Source organism: Lynx rufus, unplaced genomic scaffold (genome assembly GCF_022079265.1).
Source record: "Lynx rufus isolate CCGP_SWC_20201006 ecotype Redwood Valley unplaced genomic scaffold, mLynRuf1.p SCAF_3, whole genome shotgun sequence".
In the NCBI taxonomy this organism is placed as follows: Eukaryota; Metazoa; Chordata; class Mammalia; order Carnivora; family Felidae; genus Lynx; species Lynx rufus.
Genome location: NW_025814845.1, coordinates 97,917,653 through 97,935,048, shown reverse-complemented (window position 1 = coordinate 97,935,048; position 17,396 = coordinate 97,917,653). Strand labels below are relative to the sequence as shown.

The following is a 17,396-nucleotide window of genomic DNA, read 5'->3' as shown; positions in this document are numbered from 1 at the left end:
CTGCTTCTTGCTAGTTACAGGACCTTAAAAAGCAAGATAGCATTTCAAATCCCTTTCCATTCTCAGATTTCCTTACTTTAAACTAGCAATGATGCTGTTTAAAGGGCCTGGCCAGAACAAAGGAATGTGATCCTTTTACCTGTTTATGAAATTCTTATAAGTTGACTTATTTCTTAAAAACCCATACGTTTTCAGATAGCATTTGAGTGTCGCATATGAAGATAGTCACTCAGAATTTCTTTAGCAATCTTTATTCTTACCTTTCCTTCAGTTTTTGACTATTAGGCAGATACTTTTCCTCTGTGTCTCATTCATTTACTCTCCTTTTCTGTTTGATTAACTACTATTCTGATTCTGGCAAACATCAATTTGAATAGCAGTCATTCTGATTGACCTTCCTGCCTTAGTGACTCTTCTGTCATGTTTATTTCAGATATTCTTGTCAGTATAGTTTTAGGATGATGAAATTAAAACGTTATTGCTGGTGAGGATGTTAGCATCATGACAAAGAATATTTCCTACTGAAAGATATGTCAAGTCTTCATGTCTCTTCTTGGCTTCCATATCTTGAGTCACTCTCCTATTAACATCACAACCATTGCTCTTGCTCATCTATGAAATGGACTCTTGACTCAACTTGAACAAATCTGCATGTGCTGTGCTTATTTTCACATTCTGTCTGTTACATGTCATTCCTCCTGAATGGACTGTCCCACTTGAAAGTCTGCCCCACTTCCTGCCACAACATGCTTTTCTCTTCCTCAGAGCCTGACTCAACCTTAGGTTTAACTTCACTCCACTTGGAGTACTGTTGAAAATTTGTTTTCTCGATTGGATTTATTTCCTTTATATGTGCACTTTTATTATTTTCACTACTGATTGAGCTTCTTGAAGGCAGGAACTGAGCTATTTTCTGTTTCTTCTCTTTCTCCCAGAGCATTTTGAGTCTGCCACCCAGGACTTAGGAAGCCTCTGTAATTGTTGGAGACTGATTCAGGGTATTGAGCATGCTCCCTAGAGTCATCCAAATTGCACATAATTATTCAGTAGTCCTGTACAAAAGACTGTATTTCAGATTTGAACATGCCAAGCATGTCCATCAAGCACTGAGCCGATCTGACCATAATTTTCCTAAATGCTGTTAAGAACATCCTGATAGGCCTATAAATATAGACAGCAAACTGCTGGTTGCCAAAGGGAAAGGGGTTGGGGGGATGGGCAAAATGGGTGAGGAAGAGTAGGAGCTACAGGCCTCCACTTATGTGTGGAATGAATAAGTCACAGGAATGAATGGCAAATCATAGGGAATACAGTCAGTAATGTTGTAATAGCATCGTGTGGTGACAGATGGTCGCTACACTTGTGGTGAATACAGCATGACATATAGAGAAGTACTATGTTGTGTACCTGAAACTAATGTAACATTCTATGTTAACTATACTCAAATAAAAAAATGTTTTTAAAAGATCTCCTGATAACAGAATCTAAAACTGTATTTAAATCTAGTTTCTAACTATTATCTCCATTGGATGACCCAGTTCTCTTAGGCCCCTCTTGTTAGAAGCATAACTGAATAGTCCATCAGGAATTGTATTTCATAAAGTCATTTTGGTCATTATTTAACATTATATGATATGTGTGCATATTTAGTTGCATCTACAGATGTATGATTAGTAAAGAGATATGTTCATAGGTTAAATTTCTGTGTTTTCCTGCATATTTTCCTTGAGTATTTAATTAATCACCAGTAATTTTCTGTAACACTTTACAGTTTCTAAGCATATGAAAGAAAGTTCTTTAAGCTCTTACTTAAAGTTCTGCTAATAAGATGAAGCTATCATTTTTCTAGCTGATGTTGTTCAGAAATGGTCACGATGAAAGAAACTGCAATATACTTGGTATTAACACATGTCAGTCGTAGTCACACAGAAATCCTCTGCTAAGTATGGTGACTTGGAGGTTCAAGAGCTATGGGACATTAGGGTTGCTTGTTATCAGAATTCCCTGTGAACTGTGTTATAGAACAGGAACAAAAAGACCAAAAAAGAAAAGGAAGGTTATGAGAGCACAGATTTTCTACCAAATCCCATGTAAGCAATTTCTACCAACAATGAAGAAACCTTGTTTTTGGCCTGCTTCTGCAGCCAGTCATTCTGTGTTGAATATTGTTAAAGCAACATTCTTTTCCCTGGTACTTTTTCCATATCCCAGGGCAATGCTTTTTGTGTTTGAAGTATCTCCAGGGATATACGTAGGAAGAAGTACATATTTATTTTTACGGATCCCCCAAAGTATAGTAAATCATTCAGAATGGAAGAGAGGCAGACTCTGATGCTAACACAAACAAAAAATAACCATGCTCAGGGCCCGTGGGTCCCTGGGGATCTTACTGAATACACTACTTAGAAGTTGAATTAAACCCAGCTTTTGAGATTTCCGAGGTCTGTCCCTTTTTTTCCATCTTTTAAAATATGTCTTTTTCACGTGGACCCCAGGGCTTTATTTTACGTATATATTTAAACATTACTTCTTGGTAACCAAGCAGTAACTCTGCCTGAATATTTAAGCGTAGTTTAAAAGGGACAAAAGACTTGCTGATTGCATCAGGACTTGGAGCTCCATTTTGTCCTTGGACGTGTGCTGTATATGTTAGCCCCCAATCCACCCCTGACAGCCTTGCTCTGAATTGAAATTGCAGAGCAGAATTAAAAATTGTTGCAGAATTAAAAACTGGGAGTATGAAAAGAACTTGAGAGTAGCTGTTTCCATGGCTCTCTAGAAGTGAATTCATACATAACGGACCATTTGGACTCTCCTAATTGATGGCACCTGAACACAATATCTTTTAAAAAGCTAGTCAGTGCCCTCCCTACGCATGCCAAAAATACCTTAGAGCTGTCTTGCATTTTACATCTCATTTAGTTAGCATGGTGGTTAACATGGTGGGCTCTGAAGTCAGATTGCTCAAAATTGAATTTTAGCCCCACCCTTTGCGAGCAATGTGACCTTGGGCAAGTTACCTTTCTGAAAGTCGGATTCCTCACCTGTAAAATGATCAAAGTAGTAGTGCCTCCCTCGGAGTTATGAGGGTTAGATGTAAATGCTTTGGAACATAGTAAATGTGTGATAGATGTTAACAAGTATTGTTACTGCTTATGCTTTATTCCCTAAAGGTTCTTTGCAGGTGGATTTTAAGTGTTAAGAAGAATTACCGGAAGAATGTTGCCTATCATAATTGGAGACACGCCTTTAATACAGCTCAGTGCATGTTTGCTGCTCTAAAAGCAGGCAAGATTCAGGTACTTTTGAGAGCCATTTTTATATTTAAGACCTTTTCTTGCTTTAGTGGTAAAGTTTACAACATATTCTTTCAAGTTTTTTTTTTAATGTGCACTAATGATGATTGGAATATTTATTGCCAGATACAAAATAAATTACATCTTATTAATTGAAGAAGACTAGCATGGCAAAATAGTTAGTTATTAATTTTCTTTCATATGTAACCTACATGGCATATTTTTTTAAATCTTTAAAATTACTTCACATTAAATTTAATAGTCTTTGGGCAAAGAAATACATTCTCCAGAGGAAATTTCTACCGTATAAGAAAAATAATCAGATTTCTCGTGTCCACATTCAACCTGTTCCATAGTAGAATTCCTCAAAATCCACCCACGTGACTTCATAGATAGGTCCAGGGTTCTCTATCGCATTTTCTCTGGAGCCCTCAGTTAAATCTTCTAAGTACTATGTCATGGAAAGTGTTTTCATATCATATACATTGACCATAGGATGTTACAAGGAAGATCAATGCAGGGAACATTCAAGTAATTCATTGCTTTCCAGGCCAAATTTTATCCATATCTCTGTCCTTAGATTCTAACTTCAGTGGGAATTGACTAGTTATTCTAGGTAAGTGATTCCAGGCATCCATCATATCACTGCTTTTAATTCAGAGCTTCCATGCTCTTTTTTTTTTAAAGTAAATTCTAAAAATGGTATCCTCTGTCTCTACTTCCCTAGGGTGCACACTGGCTAGAGCTAAGAGAAGGAATTGTTGTCCAAGAAGCCATATGCAATACCATAGTAGTATTTTCCTGCCATAGCAACGTTTGTAAGAAATAGAGTAAACTTCTTTTGAGCTATGGAAAGGTCATCAGGATTATACCACTGAAAACTATCCTTGCTTTTTATGAAGAATAACAAAATCAGGATCTTTTTCTCTGTCATCAACATACAACATGGCGAGTTGAGAGTTTCCAGCAGAGTGGAGCTGATAATTTCAACTTATTTTCTTACTGATGAAGGAGAACAGTAGTGTAAATAATACAAATGGCAGATATTACAAAAATAACCTATGTTTGGCTTTAGAATATATTGTGCAACTTTTTAAAGCCAGATTTTCATTCCCAATCCTCTTACTTTCTATTGTTTTGCTTACTGTTCACATTGTCTGTGTTCCTTAGGGATACGACAACTGCTGGCAGAGAATGAGAGCAGCAGAATCTTCAGGGAACCAGAAGGCAGAGAGACAACAATTATTTAAAGTTTATTTTGATTATTCCACATACATGTAGATAATTAAGAGTTAATGGTATTTACTAGAGGTGGACAGATTATTGATTGTTGGAGGCATTTCAGCTTGTTCTGGTGAGAATGACATTTGTAATAATCCCATTCGAAAGACAAAGTACCACTTGCTGCCTGCAGACTAGGATTCCAGCATGAGTCCTTTGCAACCATAAATAAGCATATATGAAAAGCTAGTCGGAAACACAAATACATGATTGGTGAGAAGAGGTATTCTAATGAACTTCACCAAATTGCCTTTCTCTTTCTTTCCTCTCACATCTTTGGTCATGTAGAACAAGCTGACCGACCTAGAGACACTCGCCCTGCTGATTGCTGCTCTCAGCCACGACTTGGACCACCGTGGTGTGAATAACTCTTACATACAGCGGTAAGGCGCGTCTTCCCCAGTAAAAGAAGAAAATGTTTCTTTTAAATTGTAGGGATGTCTTTTTTAAAGTAAGACCAACAGCAAAATTTGATGGTACCACATTTCAATTGATCGGGGTCCTACAACATACTCTGCTTGTATTCGAGTGAAATGGAAAAAAAAATAGTGTGAATCCAATGTTGTGTTGGTAACATTTCTGGCCTAAAGCTCAGAAAGTATGTTTGTTGAGAATCTTATTTCATTAGATAATTACCAAGAGTTTTGCTTTAGTGTATGCATACCCAGCTTAGGAGCTTCATTAGAAAACTAAGTCTGGTTCAAAAGAGGTGGAATTTTATCCTGGACTAGAAAAGGTAATATCTGAAAAGTGCTTAGCTCAGTCCTAAGTACTTAGTAAGCACTCAGTAGAAGGAGGATTTTGGTGTTAGTGGAGACAGTGCAGCACAATGTTGGCAATGTGGGGCTCTGCATTCAGGCTGGATTCGAATCCTGCCTTTGCCATGCAGTTCCCGTGTGACCTTGGGCAAGGGAACTTATTTCTCTACTTTTCTCTTGTTTTCTCTATTATTCTCTATTCTCTCTTATTTCTCTCTTTGATTTCCTGATTTGTAAAGTGGAGATGATAGCGAACCTACCTCGTAGGTTTGATGTAAGTTTTAAGAGATAACACATATCAATATGAGGCGGAATGTGCAGTGCATTTTTTTTATTTCTTTTAATGTTTATGTATTTTTGAGAGAGAGAGAGAGAGAGAGAGAGACAGAGTGCGAGCAAGGGAGGGCAGAGAGAGAGGGAGACACAGAATCCAAAGCAGGCTGCAAGCTCTGAGCTGTCAGCACAGAGCCTGATGCGAGGCTCGAACTCACGAACCACAAGATCATGACCTGAGCCGAAGTCAGATGCTTAAGCGACTGAGCCACCCAGAGGCCCCTGTGTGGTGTATATTTAAGTGTTAAGTCTTAGCAGCAGATGCTAGTGATAGTCCTATCACCATCAGAAGCCTGCTTTCTGGCTGGTTTTGAAAGTAGATACTAACCCTTGACACAAGTGTTTCAGGCTCCCTTATGGGCCATGCTTAAAGTGACATTTGCAATGACAAATGAGATGATAAAGGTGACATCACTTTTCATCAGAGTTTTGAGCCCCTGTGACATGTTTATTTTCTTGTAGCAACTTAGTTGAAAAGCCTACATCTTAATGGCAGGATCTCTTACTACTTAGCATTTTTCTAAGTATGCAAGTGATTCAACTAATGGATAGATCTCTTAAGGAAATTCCAGATGTCTGATATCTTGAGGGAATTTCAGAGAGCTCTCTAATCACATTCCCTTTATCTAAATAAATGGAAAACTTCATGTAGAAAGAATTGTAGTGATGCAGCAACTGTGTCCTCTGCTGACCTTTGATGGGAAAAGATATCAAGCTCTTGCCTGAGTGTCAGAGACTGGCTCTTTCCTCTCTTAAGATCTAACGTTTTGGAGAACAGATTGGATGACATGTCCTTTGTCCTCTGTGCTTTGTCATATGATTGTGTTCCTGAGCCTGACATTGACATGGGAGTAATTATGAAAGGGAACAATGACATGAAAAGGTGTATAAACACAGACGTAGCAGCCTAAAGATCCAAGCCAGCAGTGCTATGTTCCCTCCATACCTCAAAGCTGAACATATTATTATGGTCGCTCTAAGATGCTATGTTGCATTGCTTTAGAGTGAAAAAAACACTCAGCTATATTTTACTTTGTTTATTTAAAAACAATTACCCGGGGGCGCCTGGGTGGCGCAGTCGGTTAAGCGTCCGACTTCAGCCAGGTCACGATCTCGCGGTCCGTGAGTTCGAGCCCCGCGTCGGGCTCTGGGCTGATGGCTCAGAGCCTGGAGCCTGTTTCTGATTCTGTGTCTCCCTCTCTCTCTGCCCCTCCCCCGTTCATGCTCTGTCTCTCTCTGTCCCCAAAATAAATAAACGTTGAAAAAAAATTTAAAAAAAAAAAAAAAAAAAAAAAAAAAAAACAATTACCCGGAAAAACATCTGGAGAAACGTCATCTTCTCTTCAAAAAAAAAAAAAAAGTCCTGGGAAAAATTCATAGACTGCAGAATCTTGCCTTTACACACACCACAAAGCAGACTTCCACCAAGTAATAATAACTTTAAGAAAAAAAGTTAAAGGAGTTTCAGAGATTTTTATTTCTTCCTACATCTCTGTGGTTTGAGTAGACGAAACCAAGAATTTTCCAGGGATGTTTCTTTTTTTTTCTTTCCTTAGTGGTAAATGAGTTATATCTCAAGGAGGAATTTCTTCACCAGGGGACTCGGGAGATTCAGAGTGCCATAAACATTCCCGTATAGAGAACTAACTTGCAAAAAAGGTGTACAGTGTCCAATTTCATCAGTATTCAAACACTACATAAAGAAAACCACCACAATAAAAGAAGGCACAGAAACAAAACTAATACATCAAAAAGAGAAAAAAAGCCCTCATGTGGTAGCAAAGTTAGATGCTAAACTTCTCCTGTCATTCATTCTTCTTGAATGTCTTTTCAGAAAATTAATTTAGAGTAAGATGTAAAGCAGACTATGTTTTGATTCATTATTGGTTATTTTTTGATTCCTTCCTTGATTAGGAAGACTGCCATGATGAGGAGTACGGCTACTATGCCAGTGAAATATTTGGGGAAAGAGTTCACAGCTGTGCTTTCTTCTCCCATGTGGGTGGGTAAAAGAGGGAGTGGTTTCAGATAGATTTTAGATGATTACTTTAAAAACAGGCAAGAATAGGACAAAATGACTGAAGGACAGACATCTACTAAAGAAAGCACAATGTGGCACTTGGCTTAAGTAGAGAAACCTCTTGCAATTCAGCCTTGCAATTCAGTCAGTATAAGAAGACTGTATGAGTGCATTTATTTGGTTAGATTCATTCAAGTTTGGTGTTTTATAAAATAGAGTGAAAGTGTCCTACATTTTGGACAGCTGGCTAATGGGCAATTACTAGGGCCTGGCATTTTGCTAGGCAGAAAGAGAGCTATAAAGTATAAAATGTGGTCCCTGCTATTAAGGAATTTTCATAGCCTCATGAAACAGTGGTGATCAATACAACAAGGTACTTAGTAAGTCCTGAATTGTTTAGTAATGTGGACTGTAAATGTTCAGCAGAGAAGGAGATTGGTTAAGACCAATGCAATCCCATCTGCACTGTTAATGGAAGAACTGAGACAAAGCGGATCCCAAAGAGTGGTAGGATTTGGAGAGGAGAGAGGATGAAATATACCAGAAACATGATGAGGTAGGCGGGCATTCTCATGGAACAGTGCTGATGGCTGGCCTGTGCAGAGTCAGAAGGCTCACTGACCAGGGATGAAAAGTAAGAGAGTGAACAAGTAGTTGTAGGACTCTTTAGAGACAGCTATAAAACTAAGCATATTTGGTGTAGTGAAGAAACAAGGAGCCATTACAGTGAGTAATAAAGACATTGTTTAGGAAGGAAAGACCAAAAGGAAGATACAAGGTATAATGGGTAATAAATAGGACCCCAGAGTTCAGCTAGGAAGCTGTTACAGCAAGCTGAGTTTTGGTGAAAAACACATACTGACTACAGAGAGGAAGAGATGGAAGGAGAAATGTTTTTCAATTTAATATTGAACAGGGGGAAGGGATATTGTTCAATATTGTTCAATATTGTTAATATTGAACATGAAGGAAGGGGGAAATCATGACTCCTGGTCCAAGAAACTGGAACACTGATGGAGCCATTGATGACAGTAGAACTGGGAAGTGTGTATGCACTTGTGTGTATACTTAGGGAAGGAGGGACAAAAAGGACAGGAGGTAGAAGAGAAAATAATAAATAGGATGGTAGTTAGAAAAGGTAAAATGATCAAAGGAATGTTTTTTTTTCAAGATTAAGGTTCCATAAAATCAGAATAAAAGAAATTTCCTGGTAATCACACTCAGACCATGTGTCTTTGTCCTGGGAAAACTCATTGTGTACCTTGCTCTTCTCTGCTCTCTGTTAGAGGAACAGCTATAGTCATGGGCTGGCGTGGTGGCAACAGAATGTCAGCAGGCACTGAGGGACCCAACAGGGCAGTAAAGACAGCACAGGAATCACAATTTGTGAAGTTCAACTGAGTAGAGTCTGTATTAGCCAAGAATGACATCATCCCTGATAAGTTTGGAGGGCTTGAGAGACTGGAGATCCAAATATGAAAAAGTACAAGTTCGAGGAGTCCTAAAGTCACTAGCTAGTAATAATAATAATAGAAGTTAACACTTTATATAGCCCTTACCATGTGGCATTGCGAACTCTTTTTAGTACTTCATATACATGAGTTCAACTAGTCCTTTGACCATGCCACAGTGGCTATGATAGTTATGGTGGTTAAGGGCCAACTTGAGTCAGATGCCTGGGTACAAAAGCAAATACTGGCTTCTCCTCTTACCATCTGACCTTGAATGAGTCATTTAACACCCTCTTTCTATTTTCTTCTCTGTGTAATGGAATAATGACAGTATCTATCTTGTAGTTTGTTTCTTTGTTTTGTTTTTTTTTTAACAAGGATTAAAAAGTATAAATAAATGTGAAGTACTTGGAACAATACCCAAGATATATTAAATGCTCTCCAGGTTTTAGCTTTTTCAAAGGGGATCCTATTAAGGACATATTAAGGACATCCTATTAAAGACTCAAGATCTTGCTTTGTCCCAAGGTGAGATATGGATCAGGGAGTAGCAAAAATGCTGTGCCTGGTAGCACCTAGAAGCTGTGGAACAAAGAAGGGAATATCCATTGTTGACATGAAAAGAGACTATCCGTAGAGTCAAGGAGGTTAAGGAAGCAGGGTCAAAAGGCCAAATGAATCATCACCTTGAATACCTGTGGCATCTAATGTGATTACAGAGAATGCAGGGTAAAATAACCCCTGACTGATAGAATACAACAGTGATGATTTGGAGAGAAGTGGTCAAGTGAAGAATCAAATGGGGTTTACATGCTTACAAAGAGTAGTTAAGAGATGTGAACCCAGAGCAATATACATGTATAAGAAGCAAAATCAAGGATGGTTGTTAAGAGTCTGTAAAAGGATTCCTGGGGTGGCAAGAATTGTTTTCCTCAGAGAACTTACATTTTCTATTGATTTCTAAGGCTTCTTATTCCTAGAATGTTGTTCTGACCTTGGCACTGACTCCTAACACACTCTAAGAGATGGACAGACTACTGCAGGACGATAGGAAAATGTAGGGAGGGTGTAAGGCCCATACGAATAGACATCATTGTGGGAATAAGATTCAGTGGAAGCGGTGGTTTAAGTGGGCCCTTCTGACAGGCTCTCATATAAAGAAGCGAGAAATAGCCTTGTGTTTGAAACAGTAAAAAGCAGTAGAATGGAGAACACATTGGTGTCCACTAATATTTCTGTAAACAGGAAACTTGGGGTATGTATGCCCTTTTATGGATTCATAAATCCATATTTTTAGAATGTAAGTAAAGGCAAACACACATAATTTGCATTCATCTCTCTCATAAGCCAAGAAGTTTTTCTAATGGGAAACAATCCTGTCTGCATTGTCTAAAATGTAATGTGCGCCTGAAATTTTAAACATGTTTGTGTTGTATGCACCTAATTGCATCTCGGTCCAGCCTCTAACTAGGTCAGTAAGTGAATGCTGTGTGCAAAGTGCTGTGGGGTCAGGAGCCAGTGTGATGCGGTGAGAGGATGTGTTTGAATCCCAGCCCCGCCATTTATGTTGACCTTGAACAAGTTAGACAGGCTCTCTGAACTCTTGGTTGTCTAAAAAATACATGCTAAAATGCCAATTTTAGAGAGGTCTCAGCCTGGGTCACTCTGGAGGCACAGCCTGAGACAAACACTGGTGTGCACATAGCCTATTTGTTCATGTGATCCCTGGGAGCAGGAATGGAGGCCTGGGAGTGGGAAACAGGGAAGAAGGGGAAGCCAGGAAGAGGATGAGTTACCAGCAGTCCACCCATCCAGGCACCTGGTGCTCAGTCCTGCCAGGTGATTCAGAGAAGTCTTAGGAAATGAGACCCAGAATTGTACATAAATTGCCAGGGACAAAGTAGGGAGGGGGGCAGAGATCCACAGGTTCCCATTCCCCATTGGTCAAAGATGGCCTCCATGTGCCTTGACTCCTCCATAGCCCAAGCTCAACAAGGGTGAATGCAGCAAGAGAGGTCTTGTTGGCACCAGCAGAGGGCAGAGAGCTGCAGGGCAGACATGGTGGGCCACAGCAAAGTACCTTCTAATTGGGCCCTGCAGGGAGTCTATTAAATTGTGCATGAAACTGGATGCTGCATCAGTGGCTGGAGTCCGAGGTGGGGCCAAGGATTTTGATGTGATGAACAGAGATGTCCCATATTAAATAAAAATGAAATATAAACTACTTAGTGCAGTGCCTGACATGTTAGAGGCACTCAGTAAATGGTAATTATTATCACTGGGGAAAACAAATCTGGCCAAACTCAAGAGGTTTATAGTCTAACAAGGTAATAGACTTATAAACAGCTAACAACTGGCAGAACAAAATGGATATTAAACTAATACCATAGGTCCTTGAATTTCTTTTTTTTTTAATGTTTTATTTATTTTTGAGAGACAGAGAGAGAGAGAGAGAGAGAGAGAGAGCAGGGGAGGGGCAGAGAGAGGGAGACACAGAATCCAAAGTAGGCTCCAGGCTCTGAACTGTCAGCTCAGAGCCAGACACGGGGCTCGAACTCATGAGCTGTGAGATCATGACCTGAGCCCAAGTTGGATGCTTAACTAGCTGAGCCACCCAAGCGCCCTGTCCTTGAATTTCTTACGTAAATGAAAATAACAGATACTCTAGATGCTTTTCCTTATCTAAGTGAAGGGAATGAAGAAGGTTGCAATTATCATGTTGAAGTTGACCTTAGCATAGCTAGTCTGAATGGTGAGAAAATGCTATTGAGAAAATAGAGAATATAGAATGCAAGCCAGAATTCAGAAGGGAGGCCATCATTCTGTTTCCCTGGGCCCTCCATTATCCTGCATCGTCTCATCTGCTCCTGTGGCTTGGAGATAACCAGATATCTGCAGGTTATTGTGTTCTAAGTCTACATCTCCAGCCCAGACCTGATACACATCTTCGCCTCCTTTATCTCCCATCCTTAATCCTCTCCCTTTCTCCTATGTCAGTAAATGACAAGTCAGAAATGTGGCATTCATACTTTTCCCCTAGGAAAATCCCCACTAGGTCCCAACATCAAGATTCTTTGCCAACTCTTACCTCCTCAACAGCTATGAGGCAACTCTACTTGTCTTTATGTGGGATTCTGTCACCCTGGTCCAGGCTGTCTCGTACCTACATTACTAGAACTAGGACTATGAGCTTCCCAGTAGTCTCCTAACTACTTTCCAGTATTCTCCATGCATCTCCAGTTTTGATTCCAGCAAATTTATCTTTTTTTTTTTTTTTTTTTTTTTTTGTAAATCTGCTCATTTTACTCCATCCATTGTTTTCCCATTGTCCAATGAGAAGGACAGTATCTGGTCCATTGTACAACTCACTAAACATGGAGGAGCAAAGAAGACAGGCAGGAGTTAACTTGAGAAAGTTTACAACACAAAGAATGGCCGTTTGGGGGTCAGCAGTTATCAGTGGAAGATTAGACAACTGGAATAGATGAGATTGCCCATTCTCTTACCTTTATTTCCCTTGTTTTATTTTTGTTTTCCCTTAAGCTTCTCTTACTGCACTCATTTTCTTCCCATGTTATGTTCCTCCAGTCTTGGGCAGCTTCTCTAAGTTAAATGAAAACTCAATTAATGACTCGTATAGTAGTACAAAGAAATAAGTCAGCTGTGTTATCCACACTTGTATTGTGCTTTACAATTCATAAATCCCTATCCTACAAATTTTAGGAACAGAGACTTTCAGGAACTCTCACGTTTTCTTTTTCTTTTAAAGAAAAACTGGTGAAAATTGTGCTTTATATTCACATGCGAAGGGTCGTGAGAAATAAGAGGTGGAGGACTGTACTTGACATGCTTTGGACCTTGATCTGTGACTGCCTGTTACATACAGTGAACTGAGTATAACACCCCTTCCATTCCCTGTACTCAGCCAGACAGTCTCCTCTGTTTGTCCCCAAGTTCAAGTTAAAAGAGCTACCAGGACATCCTACGCTGAAATACTCTGGATCCCACATGCATGGGGAACTTTTTCTGACTCAGCTGTCTCCTTCTTCCCTTCAAAGGAGGGTGGGCACCAACTCTGCCCCTTTTCTTTGCCTTTTGTCCCTCCTACCCATTCGTTCCATCGCAGTCCATTCTCCTTGGATATACAGGCACATGTGAATATGCTGGCCCTCAGCCTTATTGCAGAGGAATAGACTAGCATCGCAATTTGTTTCAGATTTTAAACTAATTGCAGTTTTGAAATTGAAAAATATCATTGGTACAAGTATTTCAGAGAATTTTTTTCTCATGGTTAGAGAAATTAGTCCTTTGTGCTTACTCCTACTATTTTATCAATATTAAAACCAATGAAATTGTTCATACTTTGAACAGGCAGTGGTTACCCTGGTATTTGAAAATAATTTGACTCTTTTTTCCCAGAGATCATCTCACTCTTTTCCTCAGCAAAAGGAGAGAAAATTGTTAGTCTGATTAATTTTGTGAGGTAGCCTCTTTTTTCATTGACTAATATGAAGAACAAATTAATGTATTGGGGAAACTAGTAATTTTTAAGCCTTTTTTCTCTCTTCCACAAAATATTTTTCAGAAGTGAACACCCACTTGCTCAGCTCTACTGCCATTCAATCATGGAGCATCATCATTTTGACCAGTGCCTGATGATTCTTAATAGTCCAGTAAGTACCTACTTTATGGTTGTGGAATTTTAAAAGAGAGCTTTATAAATTCAATTTTATTTTTATGTTTTGGACTTATTCCCAGCATCATAAATTCTTGAGCATGCTTTATTCCTTTTTGGGTAAGGAAGGCAAAGCCAAAACATTTGGGATCTTCCCAGCCTCACTTCTCTGGACAGCCCAAACTGTCTAAATGTTGCCTGATAAAGGATATCTGGTTACATACCTCTATTTGGTTATGGCAAACTGGAAACAAACAAAACTAGTATTTTTTGGCTCTCAGTTAATTCTCCCCCCCCCCTTTTTTTTCTTTTGGTCAAATGAAATGGTTTATACAGCGCTCAAAGGTTTGCTTTCACAAGACCATGCCTGTTCCTCTTTTCATGGAAACTTCTGACCATTAACAAACTGCTATGTTAAGAAATAAAGCTATTCAATAGTTTGGTTACATGAATATTCATCAGTGTAAGAAAACATATGATATGCTATGCTAGACAAATAAATGCTAAGGAAAATAAAATTAAAATAATGTATGCCAAAAGATTAACAAAGGTTTTCTTTGTCCAGTTATGAATACTTTTACATTCTCATTTTGATTCGTTCATTATTCACAGTATCTGCTATATGCATGTATTACCTTTATAGTAAGAAAAAAGTCAAAGTTGTAACTACTATGTGGAACAAGCACAATGCGTGGTATATAATCTTAAAGCAATTTTACCCCCATCTTTTTATGTTTGCCCGTGTGGCTAGTCTTCTCTGAGCCCTAGAAGAAAACTTGGGAGGCCCATGACTTTTCTGGTTATTCTTTTATAAGTAAAAATTACGTCAAGTACTAATTACGTCAAGTCCCAAAATAGACTATGCAATTCTCAATTTAGAAACCAAAATGTCCAGTTCTGTGTAATACTCTGGATTTTGGATTTGGTTTAAAGTTTCAGGTTCTCCCCCTACTGCCTGGTTGGCTTCTCTCAACCCTATCTTGTGCTTCTTCTAACTCCTTCCTCATCCCTAACCCCCCATGTAGTTTCCTTCCCCTCCAGACTTGGAGAGTAGGAAGAGAGAATAGCTAAGAAGAGGGGTAAGAAATTTCTCAACACACTGGTACTGTTAAGAGTGTCTCACTCTTTGTGCCTGGCAGGTGTTTAAACCAAGTTCTTTTCTTCTGGGTAAGTTCATGATGCCTGCCAAGTGCCCTCATTGTGGGGCTTTTCTACCAGATGTTCCTTTAATGATCATCTCTGCCTGCCTTACTTATGGCTCCTTCCTCTGCTCAGGAAAATCTGATCGTTCACTTTCAGCTCCTTTCTGCTAAGGTTCTTTGGCCTTCTTTGTCATCCCCTTTAAAAGGACAAGACTGAAATCAATCCCATGCCTCCAAAACTTGGAGAGGGAAAGCCATACCATATAGTAGGAACCTCTCCATTGCTGCTAAAGTCAGAGTGGCTAGTCAGCCTGTGTCTTGCCTTTTAGATTTTCCAGACAGGAATTAGACATGAGACCACTGTGGCCCTTCCCACTCTCACTACACTACAAGAGACATATGTAGGGACTTCATGCCCCACCCTCTTATTTGAGATGGAGGGGAACACAATCTCACCTCTCCCTAAACATCTCAGTGTGGATGAAGGGTTGAGTTATACAGTCAATTTGGTAACCTCATTATAAATTCTGCACACAGTGGGTGCCTGGGTAGCTTAGTTGGTTGAATGTATGACTTCAGCTCAGGTAATGATCTCATGGTTCATGGGTTTGGACCCCATGTCGGGCTCTGTGCTGACAGCCCAGAGCCTGGAGCCTGCTTTGGATTCTGTGTCCCCTCTCTCTCTGCCCTTCCCCTGCTCACACTCTGTCTCTCCCACTCTCAAAAATAATAAACATTAAAAAAATTTAAGTTCTGCATACTTAAATTGACTTTAGATTGATAAAGTATGCGATTAGTATGAATTAGTTCATGTGTGACTGGTAATTGAATGACTTTAGTGTAAGTGTACAAGTTGTATTCTTTCATCTGCAAGTTCTCTTTGGTAAGGTACAAGAATTGTGAGAGTTGAATTTTTGACCTTATACAAGAAAGAAAAAAATCCCTCTACTTGGCTTTGCTCAGGCACCCCTTCTGCTCTATTTCAAGAATATTGAAAATGGGCATTTGCTCCCTTGCTTTGGACTGCTTGCTTTAGGCTCCTAGGAGGTTGCTCCTCCTTCGGTGCCCACCTTAATAGCAGCCCCAATGTCTCAGTGATCCAGTCCCATCCACATTGTCTCTGGGCCCCACAAACCATTGCTTCCACGCCATCGTTTTGTGTGTTGACTGTTCTCAAAGGACCTCCAGACTGGCTAGCCTGAGCTGACTGGGTTACCTGCAGATGCACCAATTTTCAGTTTGGTTTATACTCTGGTTATAAAGTTTCATGGGCTTTGTGCAATCTGCCCCAGCACTAATTTTTCCCATAAACCATGTCATTTCTAGTGTGTAGTTTTTCAGAACTGAGATTTCTCAGCAATTATATGCTGTTTTGTAGTAGAGAAATCTGTACTTTCCTTGGGATTTGCTATCTATATGCCTCATTTAAAACTTTAAAACCTTCATTTTAATATCTTGTTTAGTTTTAAGGAAAGAAAATATGCTAAGCTTTTTCTGAACCCCATATTTAACAGTATCCCTATCATAGCTATCTATCTTATTAAATAACATAACTTACTAAGTAATACGTTATTACTTATAAGAAATTTGGTCGTATAGATGGTTGGTCTCAAATTATAAGACCATATAAATATTCTGTCTTTGTAAGCACCAAAACATTACTTAGTATTAGCACCAAAACATTTACAGAGAATCTACAGTCTCTGTTTTTGAAAGCAAAAATAAAAATATAACACCAAAAGATATTTCCTTTTCTTTTTTTCTTTTTTTTTTGAATGTTTATTTATTTTTGAGAGAGAGACAGAGCATGAGTGGGGGAGGGGCAGAGAGAGAGGGAGACACAGAATCTGAAGCAGGCTCCAGGCTCCAAGCTGTCAGTACAGAGCCCGACGCAGGGCTCGAACTCACGAGCCGTGAGATCGTGACCTGAGCTGAAGTCAGACGTTCAACCAACTGAGCCACCCAGGCGCCCCAAGATATTTCCTTTTCCATTTGAAATTGTTTTATCTTAAAACACATAGAAGTATTAGTTATTTTCTAAATAGTTTCCTTTCTGGCCCAGAATCTAAAGTGATTACATATTTTTAATTTTTTTTTTTCAACGTTTATTTATTTTTGGGACAGAGAGAGACAGAGCATGAACGGGGGAGGGGCAGAGAGAGAGGGAGACACAGAATCAGAAACAGGCTCCAGGCTCTGAGCCATCAGCCCAGAGCCTGACGCGGGGCTCGAACTCCCGGACCGCGAGATCGTGACCTGGTTGAAGTCGGACGCTTAACCGACTGCGCCACCCAGGCGCCCCAAAAGTGATTACATATTTTAAAACAATGTTTATGGTTGTAATCACAGATTCATTAATTAGATACATGCCACAATTTTGGCATCTAGTTATTCTCTAACCGGTGTTTTGGCACTGGCCTACCACACTCGGCAGTTTCTC

At 39.4% G+C, this 17,396-nt stretch overlaps 1 protein-coding gene across 5 annotated transcripts in view; it reads left to right on the top strand.

Moving 5' to 3' along the window:
- PDE5A (phosphodiesterase 5A) overlaps positions 1 to 17,396 on the top strand; it is a 138,562-nt gene that overhangs the window by 107,165 nt on the left and 14,001 nt on the right. For all 5 annotated transcript variants that reach the window (XM_047091487.1, XM_047091483.1, XM_047091486.1 and 2 more), the window contains 3 exons: positions 3,174 to 3,299; positions 4,866 to 4,960; positions 13,725 to 13,812. In XM_047091487.1, the coding sequence (XP_046947443.1) occupies positions 3,174 to 3,299; positions 4,866 to 4,960; positions 13,725 to 13,812 (309 nt within the window). The remainder of the gene's footprint in view (positions 1 to 3,173; positions 3,300 to 4,865; positions 4,961 to 13,724; positions 13,813 to 17,396) is intronic.